At 35.8% G+C, this 16,109-nt stretch overlaps 1 protein-coding gene across 3 annotated transcripts in view; it reads right to left on the bottom strand.

Annotated features, from left to right (window-relative positions):
* Positions 1 to 1,020: 1,020 nt before the first annotated feature.
* LOC143248476 (E3 ubiquitin-protein ligase LNX-like) overlaps positions 1,021 to 16,109 on the bottom strand; it is a 58,914-nt gene continuing 43,825 nt past the window's right edge. For all 3 annotated transcript variants that reach the window (XM_076496875.1, XM_076496876.1, XM_076496877.1), the window contains 4 exons: positions 14,822 to 14,918; positions 13,114 to 13,144; positions 7,079 to 7,198; positions 1,021 to 5,562 (listed from right to left, as the gene is read on the bottom strand). In XM_076496875.1, coding sequence (XP_076352990.1) covers positions 5,464 to 5,562; positions 7,079 to 7,198; positions 13,114 to 13,144; positions 14,822 to 14,918 — 347 coding nt within the window. In that variant the 3' untranslated portion in view covers positions 1,021 to 5,463. The remainder of the gene's footprint in view (positions 5,563 to 7,078; positions 7,199 to 13,113; positions 13,145 to 14,821; positions 14,919 to 16,109) is intronic.

Below are 16,109 nucleotides of genomic sequence, written 5' to 3'. Positions count from 1 at the left end.
CATTGTATGTCAATCAGCCAATCTGACCTCCTGGTGGCAATTATTAGATAAGTAACAGATCCATGAAACATTTAAATAATTGTTAACTAATTATTAAACATCTATTTACAGGTAAAAACAATGTAATAGGAACCATTATGATATTACCTCTCTAATGAAAAAATAACTAGTGGAAAATATGTAAATATTAAAACAATTATATATATATTATAACCATACAATATTCAATTCGTAAACCAAAACACACTGCATGAAATTAAAAAAATACGCTGCACATTTTTTTTCCTCGAAAAAGTGATTCTTGAGTACGTGTTACAACGTGAGATTATAAAATGTATCCTATATTTTGGAAATGACTGTTGAAATAGGACCCACATTGCAGCTCAATTCGCTAGTCTCACATAAGAAAATTAGAAATTAGAAGAGTGAGATGTGGGTGCTCAACGTCCCACATCTGTATCACCCTTCACTGCCTGTTGTGGGAAGGTGACTGCTCTCCCATGAGAGAATAAGAAAAATATAAACATCAAAATGAAATAAATAAATAAATAAAAATGAAAGGTACTGACATCTGGTGGTAAGTAAGATAAAACTTACCTCTTGAAGTTAGCATTCCTGATTTTGAATTTATTATACACGATAACAATACAAAGAACAAAACACCAAGTGTATACAAAATGTACAACAATGATATGGAATGAAATAACAAAACATATAAATATACAGTACATACAGCTATGTAAGTGAACACGAAAATTACAAAAGGAGAAATTAGAAAAAGATATGTATACACACATGCATATATACACTAAATATTAAATTAAAAAATGAATCGGCGCATAAAACAATATGTACTGATATGTACAAGTAACTAAATCCAAAAAACAAACAACAGAAATGAAAGTAGAAAATTACAAATGGCTAAAGAGAATTACAGAAAAAAATGAAATACAAAGCTTAAAGAAAAAATTTAAAAAACCCAAAAATTAAGAAGGATTTAATTACAAAAAATTAGCCATACAAACAAATATTCCACATAATATACAATATGTACAAAAACAATTATAGGATACAAAAAAGTACACACAAAATAGATAAAAAAATTATGAAAATACAAATAAACAATAATTACATAGAACAGACAGTCTAGAAAATCAGTCTGATTCCGCTACCCTCAAGCGTGCACACCGGTGAGACGTCCGGGCACCAACAATGATAAAGAGTCCCTCCGATTCAGTAACTAATAGTTCGCATAAAGGCGGAATAACAGTTTGTATCTGGTCTTATTTTACAGAACGACACTGGAGCCCCCTCAAAAAGGAATTGAGTACAGGTAAGCCAGATGACCCTGATATGGGGATGTGAAAGGTAAAGGCCAGGACACTGTGAACGGGGATCAGCAAGTGATCAAAACGGTCTCAACCGAGATCGATGGGACACGGAAAAGGTGAGCCACCTTCTTCCATCCGATGTCGAACAAAGGACCAACATGTAAAGGACACTATACCTGAGTATGACATGACTCGGCGACACTGATACTGGACAGGTATAATCGTTCTCTTACTGGTAAAATGTCATGAAACCCTGAATGTAAATATCAACATGGCACAACGTTCCATGGAAGAGCGGGGTGGTGTTGCTCTATCCTGTGAATACAGTCCGGAGCAAGCAGACGGAATATCACGTGGCATAGCGTGACAAAGTCTGGTCGCTGCAAGAGCGTCAGCATACCAAGTGGGAGAATTAAAACACATTGGTTTATTCAAAAAAATGTCTGAACTAATCAGGATATGAGCCAGTTGGCTACAGGGATGATCCTCCCAAGAGAGACAGCATATAGTGGTGGACAAGAAAGGCACTCGGTCCAGACATATGGGACGTCCACTCCTCTCATGAAGGGTGGCTTAACTAAAGACAACCGAGACACTGTCTCAGTCTTACCACTCCACAGACATGTCACTCAACAGCTCGCTCACAGCAGTCGTACAGAGGAAGAATCTCGCCAAGATACCATAATAAGTGGAGAAGCCTCCTCTTCATCGCTTCTGTCAAACAAGTTAGCAGGGCTGTAACAATAATCTTGAACTGCCAAACTGACACGTTATACCATCTTCCCACAGGCAGCCTCAGGACTCGCAATGAAGGGAATCCCAAAACACTTGACTGGAGAGGAAGCCCATGCCAAATCAAATGGAGTGTCTGCAGATGAGGCCCACTTGCCCAACTCCCGAGCCCTAGACTTAGTGTAGTTGAGCTGAGCTGCACTGCCCTGAGAGTACTTGTTAACAATCACCCTTGTTGAACCCAGGTATGTTTGGTTTTCTAGAAATCAGTTCATATCATCTGCATAACTTACATACTTGATGGATGCCCCACCTGGGAAACGAAGGCCACACATTGAAACCTAGTGATACAGATGAGAGAGCGGGTACGATCACTAACGCATAAAGAGATGGCGATAATGGACGTCCTTGACGAACACCCTGACAGATGTTAAACTGGGCATCAAGTATCCATTCACTAAGAACATGCTCGAAGAAGACGTATAGAAAGTTCGTACATAAGCTGGAGTAAAAACCAAACCTCTCCAGAACGTACCGCTAATATTTGTGGAAACTCAATCAAAGGCCTTACTCTGATTGAGTGACACAAAAATTTTAGGAATGCTCTTGTCCGTGATGCAATGGAACAGGTCATATAGAAGTACCAAGTTTTGATGGATACTTCTTCCTCACACATTTCAATGTCAAGGACAAGACGGCATGACAACACTGAAATGGGTATACAGGGTTTCAGAAATAATCTTTCCATCCACACTCAAGAGTGATATGGTATGTCATATCTTTGGACTGGGAGAGATCCTTACAGATTAACATAATTAATTCATCCAGCGTACCCGAAGGCATGGACCCACGGGTCAGACAGTAGTTAAAAAAGTCTAATAAAAAGAGGCCCAGTAATATGCCATACATGGTGATAGAATTCCACTGGTAAGCCATCCAGTCCCAGACACTTACCAGATAGCCACCCAAAATTCACTTAGTGTAATGGGTTTCAAAACGTCGTCAGACCGTGATGGATTGAGGGTTGGCAAGAACTGAATGATGTATCGCCAAATATCCTCACCCACAGTCGAAGCCGAATATAGTCAGCTATAGTACTTGAGGCACGTGTTGAGGATGTCAGTAATGTCTGAGAATACCTGACCATTGTCTCTCAACAGATTGGAGATGTGCTTATATTAAGACTTCTCCTGTGCCTTACAGAGTGGAATCATAGTAACATTTCTGGGATTAAGCAACTTCATCAGACTAGAAATGCTCGCACCTCAGAATAATTTGGCATATTCCATGTCTACGTCCTTTTTGAGCATGTCAATGTCCACAAGTATCCTCTGGTCCATTGGTCTGCTCATAAGCAACGCCATTAAGGTGTACTGCTTACTACGCAGAGCAAGATTGTGAGTTCTTGAATACTGCATGCCTGCTTGCTTCAGCAAGAAGGCACAGGCTTCCCTGAAGCCACTAACCAGGTCTCAATAGAACAGAGGCCTGGAGAAAGGTTATTAATCCATTCCCCACCTCGTCCTCAGGGAGTAGAGAGACATTGAGTTTCCACACTCCAGGACCCCCAAAAAACAGGGGTAAAATCCTGGAATGAGGTGAAAAAGGCTTGATGGTCATACGTGAAACGAAACATCACCAACCCAATAGACCGCAGCTCTAGCTCATTCAACTTCAGGCTAGCTGTCATACAGAAATGGTTCAGGCTACAAGATACGCCCTGACCAGTTCAAGTGGTAACAAAAGCATCCCCGTAAACTGCACGCCAGACATCGTGGAAGTCGAAGTTTGACAACACTGAATGCAGAGGCTGTGCACGCTGATCACCAGAAAGGGGATCTCCCCCAATCTTATTGATGTGGGGATCCAACACACAGTTGAAATCCCCACCAAGGACAATATTGGCTTGCATTATCAAGAACCTGTCCAAAGAAAGAAAAGAACATCTTCAACTCCCTCCCCTGGAAAGGTGCATGGACATTAACAAGCTGGTCTTTACGACCCAAAGAGATGACATTAACGTGCACAACCCGCCCTTCATCATCACTTTGTGATGCGAGGATACTTCCTGAGAAGTTTGGATTCAGGAGAATTCCTACACTTCGTGCATTTTCGAACCAAAGGATCAGAAAGCAGGAACAGGAAAATGATTTACAAAGGAGAAGTGATCCCTTCTAGACGCAAAATGGGTCTCCTGCATAAATATTTCACCAACCCGAAAGTGGTTGAAGAGAGAAAATGCATTGAACTGTTTTCCATGGATACACATTCTGTGGATAGCAGGATAAACCCATCAAAAGCTGTGGAAGGATCGACTTACTGCTTTGGTGTTAGCGAAGGGTCATGTACTCTCTTAAGACTTGTCTGTTCAATAACAGGAACTACAGGGTGGTCATCCAATAGGGATAACTACTGCATTACCGTTGTATGTCCAGGAGATTGAGGGCGTGCCTCAAAACAGTGTCCTCTGCCTCCCCCCAATGAACCCAGCAAACTTCGAAGAGGAAGAGATTGCTGGGGGATACACCACATAAAAATAAGGATGGCATGGGTAGCATCAGAATGGAGCCTTCCACTCTAACCAAAGAGGAGGCCCAGGCCTCCTACTGAACCTACAAAGAGGTTCGAGCCTCCTCAGAGGCCCCTATCTCTTCATGACCTAACAGGGGACCCAAACCTCCCTACGACCTGACAAGGGGGCCTGTTCAGACGCTCCAACCCTCTCCCGATCAGGTAAAAAGCCCCGAATCCCACACATGTCTGACTCCTTGCTGGCCAGGGAAGAAGCCTGAACTTCCTCATAGGCTCCACTCCCTCTCGGACCGGCAAAAAGACACCAGCCCTCCTCCCCGCCGATGCCGAGAATCATGTGGAAAGCGGCCGCTCTAGCGGTTTGTGTCCCACGACCTTCGAAGCATATGAGGTCACTCGCCTTGGGCACAGCTAAAACGCGTGATCCTACATAAAGTGTCTACATACGAGACACTTTATCACACAATAGTCACCAGCGTGCCGAGTCTTTTTTATCACGTAGTTCACCATGACAGTAAAGTCATTGATCTTGAGAATGTTTGGCACAGGATGTTTCATGGCACAGGATGTTTCATGTTAAAGCACACCCTCCTGTTTCCAGTACTCACCCCAGGGTGAGCCTGGTAGCACTCGTGTTCAATTGTTTGAATCTCCCCATACTGTAGCAGTCCTAATGCAACTGAGTCTGGGGTAGTTTATGGGGCGAGGAACCACATAATCTTTTGTCCCGCCGGTTCAACAGGGTTGGAGGTCCTGTTAAAGGTAAAGTCACCTACGGTCAACAGTTTTTAACAACGGCGAGGATAGACAGTGACGAAAGTGTTGTAAACATTCGAGGACATTACCTCCAAGTTGGCAACACACAGCGTCAATAACCGCTGATGGCAGCGAGTCCGCGGGGACCACAAAACGAATCGACCGCGACCGAACGGAATAGGGCCGGATGGCCGCAACCATGCCGGACAACCTGGAAGGAAAACTCTGTATTAAAATACGTTAAAATACTAACTCGTGAGATGTGTCACGGCCGAAAAGTATTACAACAAAAAACACACGACTACAAATAACAAAATCTAGACAATAATGGAAAATAATAACACACGAACAAACCCAATAACTAAAAACTTGAACTATAAATTACACGGTGGAGAACATGCACAGTTACCTATAGAGAGGCACTACTTAATACATCATCAGTAAAGTGATAATTTAAATAAAACAAAATTCGTGGCAGGTATTTAACACTTTGGATCACAAGACGAGATGCAGAGCAATTGAGGACGCTCAGGAAAGTCGTTCTCTTCGCCCAAAGTGATAGTTTACTGTGACCGTCGTTCATTTATATGCGGCTCAAGGTGTACATCCGCATAAAGTAGTGCCAAGTTCTTAGATGAACTTATTTTTAACTAAACATTTTTAATAATTTTTAATATAAATTATCTGATTTTATTTTCTTTGTATGTATTATAGAATAATTTAATAATTTTATCTAAATTTTTAAAAATTAAATCCATTAGGTATTAATTTTATACTGATACGAAAATTTATGGCTATAATTAATCAGAGGGTGTGATTTACTGTTTGTAACGCAGTCCTTCCTCATGATTTTGTTTATTCATTTAACTTCATTTAGATATAAATTGTTTAATTTCACTAAATATATATATATATAAAATACCATGATAAACACCAGTAACCCATGCTCTCAAAACCAATTATTACCGCGACAGCTTTGACTATACCAGTCGTAAACAGAGCCGATAGAGACGTTGTTAAAACAGTTATCAGACATTGAGAACAGATATAAACTCCAAATATTTGATGTTTATTCACATGAACTACCTTAATATAGTCGCCACAAAATAAAATACACTCTGAACGAAGGTGTCATTGAACGAAATCAATTTAATTTTAACCCTATCGATAACAACAGCCTGTTTAGGAAACATTAAAAAACACACGTTTGTCAAGTAATGACGTAAATCTAACTTTAAATCTCTTGACATTTCCTTGAGGGGGTGGATCTATTAATATCTGTGGCGGTATTGGTTACTGCGCTCGTGGATGTCACCTGCTACTACAACTGTTTCAACGGGTTATATATTAAAGTGTTTTAACATACTTATTCAGAACTGTCGACCTCTAGTGAATTGTTTTACAAACAGACAATTTATAAAAGTTTAACAACACAAACAAGGTTTAACCCCATACCCCATATTTTCTTTGGTCAATACTATTAGAAATAAACAAACAGAAAATGACAATAAATACTAACTTTACTGAGAATCAATGGATGTTTTCAAACGAGACTTTAAACTCGGGAAAAAAAAATGAAACATTTCAAAGTATTCGAGTTTTGGAAACATTACAAGTTCTTAACGTGAAAGTAAATGGATGATATGTTAGTAAATATATACATTAATTAGTAGGCTGACTTCTGGCAGTGAGAAAGTAAGTTAGTACGTCAAACAAACAAATTTTACCAACAAAAGTTCGGCCATGTCCTTCTGGTTCCTGTCTCTCACGTTCTGTCCGTTAACTTCCAGAATCTCATCTCCCTGCATAATTCTTTGACCATGTTGGGCGGCAATACTTCCTGGTTGCTAGGATACGATGAGAATTATCAACAAACATTTATTTGCTTCTTTCTCAGTTTGAACCGAAATTAGTTGCTTGAATTGTCTTCTATAGGTAATTAAATATGTCGACTCGTAGTACAGATCTAAGACTCTGTATTGGTACTGATATGAAACATCTGTCTCAATATACAGTTGGCTGGAATGTTTACATTTTGAATAAAAACAACACACAAGCAAATTAATCAGACGAATATTTAGTTCTTTACTTCTGTAAATTGCAGCGAGTGATATGTTTCTAGAATATATTTACGTTCTTAATATTTAAACAGACCTCCAACAAGTATCATGACAACAGTAAAACTTGATGGCTTATCTCCCGCGGCTAACTCGTAGTACATATGTTGTTAAAAAGCTTACGACAAACAAAATAGAAACCTTTAAAAGAATGGAATATTTTTATAATTGGTTTAGACGTAAAAATAAATATAAACATTTTACTGTCAAAACTTGTACTTTTCACGTCGACTCACAAAACTCGCTATTTCTGTTCTGTAACAACTTTAATCAAAAGATTAAACACACCGCTATTTTCACTTCAAAATAATCAAAACCATACCTAAAAAGACTCATCATAATCACATGATTCATCAGTAACTAAATGCGATATTAGACATATCTTAACACACAGAGTAGATTTTTAGAGTGCATGTCCAATCACCTTGTGTACCAGTCAGTAACAAATCGTTCTTTCTTGACGGTATGTTTCATAAAATGGTATATAATATTGTAATGTAAGTATCCGATCATTTTGTGTTCCATTCAGTAACAAATCGTCCTATCTTCAGGGTATGTTTATAACACAGTATATAATATTGTAATGTAAGTATCCAATCATCTTGTGTTCCAGTCGGTAACAAATCGTCCTTTCTTGACGGTATGTTTATAATACAGTATATAATATTGTAATGTAAGTATCCGATCATTTTGTGTTCCATTCAGTAACAAATCGTCCTTTCTTGACGGTATGTTTATAATACAGTATATAATATTGTAATGTAAGTATCCAATCATCTTATGTTCTAGTCAGTAACAAATCGTCCTTTCTTGACGGTATGTTTATAATACAGTTTACGTTATTGTAATGCAAGTATCCAATCATCTTATGTTCTAGTCAGTAACAAATCGTCCTTTCTTGACGGTATGTTTATAATACAGTATATAATATTGTAATGTAAGTATCCGATCATTTTGTGTTCCATTCAGTAACAAATCGTCCTATCTTCAGGGTATGTTTATAACACAGTATATAATATTGTAATGTAAGTATCCAATCACCTTGAGTTCTAGTCAGTAACAAATCGTCCTTTCTTGACGGTATGTTTTATAATACAGTATATAATATTGTAATGTAAGTGTCCAATCATCTTATGTTCTAGTCAGTAACAAATCGTCCTTTCTTGATTGTATGTTTTATAATACAGTATACGTTATTGTAATGCAAGTATCCAATCATCTTATGTTCTCGTCAGTAACAAATCGTCCTTTCTTGACGGTATGTTTATAATACAGTATATAATATTGTAATGTAAGTATCCAATCATCTTATGTTCTAGTCAGTAACAAATCGTCCTTTCCAGATGGTATGTTTTATAATATAGAATATAATATTGTAATGTAAGTATCCAATCATCGTATGTTCTAGTCAGTAACAAATCGTCCTTTCTTGATGGTATGTTTTATAATACAGTATATAATATTGTAATGTAAGTATCCAATCGCCTTGTGTTCCAGTTAGTAACAAATCGTCCTTTCTTGACGGTACGTTTTATAATACAGTATATAATATTGTAATGTAAGTATCCAATCACCTTGTGTTCCAGTCAGTAACAAATCGTCCTTTCTTGATACAGTATATATATTGTAATGTAAGTATCCAATCATCTTGTGTTCCAGTCAGTAACAAATCGTCCTTTCTTGATACAGTGTATATATTGTAATGTAAGTATCCAATCACCTTGTGTTCCAGTCAGTAACAAATCGTCCTTTCTTGATACAGTATATATATTGTAATGTAAGTATCCAATCATCGTATGTTCTAGTCAGTAACAAATCGTCCTTTCTTGACGGTATGTTTTATAATACAGTATATAATATTGTAATGTAAGTATCCAATCATCTTATGTTCTAGTCAGTAACAAATCGTCCTTTCTTGACGGTATGTTTATAATACAGTTTACGTTATTGTAATGCAAGTATCCAATCATCTTATGTTCTAGTCAGTAACAAATCGTCCTTTCTTGACGGTATGTTTATAATACAGTATATAATATTGTAATGTAAGTGTCCAATCATTTTATGTTCTAGTCAGTAACAAATCGTCCTTTCTTGACGGTATGTTTATAATACAGTATATAATATTGTAATGTAAGTATCCAATCATCGTATGTTCTAGTCAGTAACAAATCGTCCTTTCTTGATTGTATGTTTATAATACAGTATATAATATTGTAATGTAAGTATCCAATTACCTTGTGTTCTAGTCAGTAACAAATCGTCCTTTCTTGATTGTATGTTTTATAATACAGTATACGTTATTGTAATGCAAGTATCCAATCATCCAATCATTATGTTCTCGTCAGTAACAAATCGTCCTTTCTTGACGGTATGTTTATAATACAGTATATAATATTGTAATGTAAGTATCCAATCATCGTATGTTCTAGTCAGTAACAAATCGTCCTTCCTTGATGGTATGTTTTATAATACAGTATATAATATTCTAATGTAAGTATCCAATCATCTTGTGTTCCAGTCAGTAACAAATCGTCCTTTCTTGATGGTATGTTTTATAATACAGTATATAATATTGTAATGTAAGTATCCAATCACCTTGTGTTCTAGTTAGTAACAAATCGTCCTTTCTTGATACAGTATATATATTGTAATGTAAGTATCCAATCCCCTTGTGTTCTAGTCAGTAACAAATCGTCCTTTCTTGATACAGTATATATATTGTAATGTAAGTATCCAATAATCTTGTGTTCCAGTCAGTAACAAATCGTCCTTTCTTGATACAGTATATATATTGTAATGTAAGTATCCAATCACCTTGTGTTCTAGTCAGTAACAAATCGTCCTTTCTTGATACAGTATATATATTGTAATGTAAGTATCCAATAATCTTGTGTTCCAGTCAGTAACAAATCGTCCTTTCTTGATACAGTATATATATTGTAATGTAAGTATCCAATCACCTTGTGTTCTAGTCAGTAACAAATCGTCCTTTCTTGATACAGTATATATATTGTAATGTAAGTATCCAATCACCTTGTGTTCTAGTCAGTAACAAATCGTCCTTTCTTGATACAGTATATATATTGTAATGTACGTATCCAATCACCTTGTGTTCCAGTCAGTAATAAATCGTCCTTTCTTGATACAGTATATATATTGTAATGTAAGTATCCAATCACCTTGAAAAAGTCAGTAACAAATCGTCCTTTCTTGATACAGTATATATATTGTAATGTAAGTATCCAATTACCTTGTGTTCCAGTCAGTAACAAATCGTCCTTTTTTGATACAGTATATATATTGTAATGTAAGTATCCAATCACCTTGAAAAAGTCAGTAACAAATCGTCCTTTCTTGATACAGTATATATATTGTAATGTAAGTATCCAATTACCTTGTGTTCCAGTCAGTAACAAATCGTCCTTTCTTGATACAGTATATATATTGTAATGTAAGTATCCAATCATCTTGAAAAAGTCAGTACTTTACTGTTTTGATTTAGTAGTGATGACAGATTCACATGATCAAAGTGATGACGTCAAAAAAGTTTTTAAGGTCAGAAGTGGAATGAATCAAGAATTCTGCCCTTGATGCTGTGATTTAGTTACAGAAATATTCCCCAAGGTTTTATGTACTTCTATTGTTAAAAATGAAGTACTGACAAATCATACTTACAGTTAATTAGGGACTGTCTATATATTTGTAAAGAGAATTTTAGCAACATTGTTTATAATATTACATCACGTCGAATGACGTACACACAACACTAATTCACAACCGTCTTGACTCCAACAGAGCTGAGCTGTCACGTCAATAAACTAATTTTCACAGGGAACAGTGATGTAAACCTACTTTATTATTAAGAATAAATGGTTTCTAGAATGTGTTTGACGTATTCGTTTGTGTGAATACTCAAAGTACGTGCTGTTCGAAATCTCTGAACGGTGTTAATTTAAAAACGTAAACATCAAAAAAACGCAATGTCTCCCATTAAAGTTCTGCCCCAGTATTATGGAAGTAAAGAAGGCAAAACTTGTGACCAATGTTCAAAGAAATACCACTTACTAATCGGTTAATAAAATATTTCTATTTATCAAACATTGAAAAACATCACTGATTTTGAAAAGCTACCTATCTACAGCGTGTAGGAGAATACGTGTGCATCTGGTTTTCTTATTGTAACAGTACTTACTGGCTTACTGATTATAACTATGTAACAAAATGTTTACTTTTTCTTGTTCCTGGACAGAAAGTGTTATTTCCCAACTGCTTATACCTAAAGCAAATGGAAAAGACCTATTTTTCTCTTCAAACTTTGCTTTTGTGACCTGTGAGCTTATAACGAAAACATGATGGGAGACTATATTTGGGGCCGATACGTGAAAGTAATTTACATTACAGTCGCAAATCCCAAAAAACTACTCACTTCTAAACACTTTTGTATAACTTTAGTATAAATACATGTAAATCTTGATTCATATGTTGTTTTATTCAGACCTTATGTAAATGAAAATGTGCAAATTTGCCTGTTTTTACATAGAAAATAGGTTAATTTCTAAATTTCGTTATTCAGGTCACACAAACAAAGTTTGAAGGGAATAATGGCCATTTTCTGTATTTCTACAACGTAAGCAATTAAGAAATAACATATAATATCCAGGAACAAGATTTGTGTTATATAGTGTAATTATTATAATTCGGAAGTTGATCCCTACGGTACGCACAACGAAGATAGCTTATTGTATAAAATTAAATAAAAACTTACGAACATTCACATTACTAGCTACTGTCTCTGATCTTGTGTCAAAATTGGGTAAATACGAAACGTTAATATGTTGTGACAGCAGTGAAACAAATTTATAATGCGAATAACTAGCTCACGGCAAGCAACATGAAGTCGCTCTTTGGAAAAGAAGTGGCAAACTAAAGTGATTATGTATTGAAACGGGTGTTTACAGAAAATACGAATTCCTTTACTATTTCAAATATGATTAAAAATAGGAAACTGTCATAATGTCAAATATAAATATACATCTTACACAGGAGGTGCGTGGAACATCATTCCTTGGTTATAAATATGTTCAACCACCAAAATAAAAATATTATTCTTCAACTCAATTAAACCACTAAATGATATATACTGTAAATAAATAATACATTTAACTAGAATAAATCAAATATATGAAAATAAAAAAATAACACATAAAGTAATAAACAAACAACAACGCTTATTCGAGGTGCATCCCACTAACTGAAAATATTACATTACAAATCAGGTTTGATATACACCAGTAAGAAGCATAGAACAGATAGTGCAGTTTGCCCTTAACGACAGCAAACCAGTTGAAAAGAAAAGTATAAAAAATGAAATTCCACACATCACTAACTCATGATGACACCGTCAAAGTTTTTATTTAACCATCAAAATAACAATGTAAATTAACTATTTAATAATTAATTTTAAAAATATAACTGAATGTCTTTTCCTAAAGAGCACTTTAACGACAAAGCCACGCCCTGTTCACTTATAAGGAAAAACAACATTCTTAATATATGTTCAGATATTCTAGGACACAGCGCAGGGGTTATATTTCAGGTAGAATATCGTAAAGATTCTTTGTGGTTAACAAAATATCACTACTTACAACGTATGTGATGAAAACTCCTCTTCCATTACTGAAAAATAAATTGAACTGATTAACAAAACATCATTAATCTAACAGATGAAGATGATGAAGAACACACCATTAATCTAACAGATGAAGATGATGAAGAAGAACACACAATTAACCTAACAGATGAAGATGATGAAGAAGAACACACCATTAATCTAACAGATGAAGATGAACACACCATTAATCTAACAGATGAAGATGAACACACCATTAATCTAACAGATGAAGATGATGAAGAACACACCATTAATCTAACAGATGAAGATGATGAAGAAGAACACACCATTAATCTAACAGATGAAGATGATGAAGAAGAACACACCATTAACCTAACAGATGAAGATGTTTAAGATGAACACACAATTAACCTAACAGATGAAGATGATGAAGAAGAACACACCATTAACCTAACAGATGAAGATGATGAAGATGAACACACAATTAACCTAACAGATGAAGATGATGAAGATGAACACACAATTAACCTAACAGATGAAGATGACGAAGAAGAACACACCATTAACCTAACAGATGAAGATGATGAAGAAGAACACACCATTAACCTAACACATGAAGATGATGAAGAAGAACACACCATTAACCTAACAGATGAAGATGTTTAAGATGAACACACAATTAACCTAACAGATGAAGATGATGAAGAAGAACACACCATTAACCTAACAGATGAAGATGATGAAGATGAACACACCATTAATCTAACAGATGAAGATGAACACACCTTCTGATGAAATTTGATAATCACTTCGATACTCATACCAAGGAGCTCCATCATGTAACACAATTTGATAGTCACTTCGATACTCATACCAAGGAGCTCCGTTATGTAACACAATTTGATAGTAACTTCGATACTCATACCAAGGAACTCCGTTATGTAACACAATTTGATAGTCACTTCGATACTCATACCAAGGAGCTCCGTTATGTAACACAATTTGATAGTCACTTCGATACTCATACCAAGGAGCTCCGTTATGTAACACAATTTGATAGTCACTTCGATACTCATACCAAGAAACTCCGTTATGTAACACAATTTGATAGTCACTTCGATACTCATACCAAGAAACTCCGTTATGTAACACAATTTGATAGTCACTTCGATACTCATACCAAGGAGCTCCGTTATGAAACACAATTTGATAGTCACTTCGATACTCATACCAAGGAGCTCCATTATGTAACACAATTTGATAGTCACTTCGATACTTATACCAAGGAGCTCCGTTATGTAACACAATTTGATAGTCACTTCGATACTCATACCAAGGAGCTACGTTGGTATGATGAAGAACACACCATTAATCTAACAGATGAAGATGATGAAGAAGAACATTAAGTGTTTGTATATATATTAACAATCGGGTTTTTATGTGTGTGTGTATATATGTATATATAGATAGGTAGATAGATACACGTGTCTTTGATAAAGCTCTTATGTTGTTCCTAAATTTTAAAATTAACGACATGAATTTTTCTGTTTTTCTTGCGAAGAAAGGCTCAATATATTAAAAGAATTAGGAACTGACAAAAACAGTAACATTGAAACCTCAGTCACGAGCTTAAGATAGTTAAACATCACGTGCAATATGATGAAGCTGATGTGCGTATTTAATTTATAAAACTGATAATTAAACTTCATTATTGCACTTACGTCCTTTGGATGAAACTCATGCCTAATTTGTCTTTCACACTGGTTTTTCGTAGTTCCACCATGATGAACTTGCGAGGAATATCGGACGAGGTTAGCACTGAAATGGGATATTCGTTCAATGAATTTTAAACTAACTTGGCACCTAAATAAGTTACAGATTTGTGTCATACCTGAAAGCTTGCTTCATTTTTCATGCATTTCATTAGGGATGGCTTGAGCCGCTTCCCACAAAAATTTAACTTCACCTTCCCTTGTCGAATCTTTTATTATTTTTATAATACTGCTGAGATCTCGCTATATCTAACGAATAAACATCCGATCTTTATTTTGTATACAATATTGAATTGCGTTTGTTTATTTTAGAGTCAAACCATACGGGATTATCCGCTGTCTTCACCTCAGACAATAGAACCCTGGACTTCAATGTTGTAAGTCTGTAAACTTACCGCTGTTCTATCGGAAGACAACGAACTACACATCTTATGTGAAATTAACTACTGTCTGTCGCTGGAGTCCTCTGCAGTTGCGAATGATAAAATTCCACTTAGACCTGGCCTGCATTTTATAAGATTTGTCATTGTTTGTTTGTTGTTTTACGAAAACAGAATGGATAATTCATGGCAGCTTAAAAAGATCTGTAGATTGCACAATGTCGAAGAGGACATTAACGTTTAAAGAAAACCTGGTTCATGTTATCCATTCATAAACATTTCATAAAACAGCCAGTTTTTCGTATCTTTTTAAACTTCTATAAACGAAATTAGTAAATTGGTTGCTTTCGTTTTCACTCACAAGAAAAACAAACAGTTTCGTTTACAGTTTTGTATTTCATGGTTACTGAAATAGGTGAAACGGTAGAAACGTTACGGTTACATTGCGCACAACAAAAGATGGATCTATTTAGCACGATTACAACCAAGAATAGTCAGCTATATTCTTAACACTTACTTGCAAAATATATTAAACTGCAGATACGTTTCTACAGATAGATAAGATTTACAGTTAAAACTTTACTCGTTTGTGTGTCAAATTCCTACTAAAGAAACCCGTTTAAATAATTCCTGAAAAGCCTTGTATTACGACGTGTAATGAAATACATATGCTAAAAAGGTCACGTTTGTTTTCGAGCCTCGCGTAGAAATATTAGGGCTATTTGCGCTAGCCGTTCTTAATTTTCAAATGACAAACCAGAAAACAGAGTCAACGCCATCTACCGTCAGTTCTTAACTGCTCTTTTACAAACGAAAAATGGGAATCGACCGTCATTAATTGTTAGCTGTAACAATTC

This window comes from Tachypleus tridentatus, chromosome 4, assembly GCF_004210375.1.
Source record: "Tachypleus tridentatus isolate NWPU-2018 chromosome 4, ASM421037v1, whole genome shotgun sequence".
NCBI lineage: Eukaryota > Metazoa > Arthropoda > Merostomata > Xiphosura > Limulidae > Tachypleus > Tachypleus tridentatus.
The sequence above is the reverse complement of the archived record's forward strand: the minus strand, read 5'-3'. Positions and strand labels throughout refer to the sequence as shown.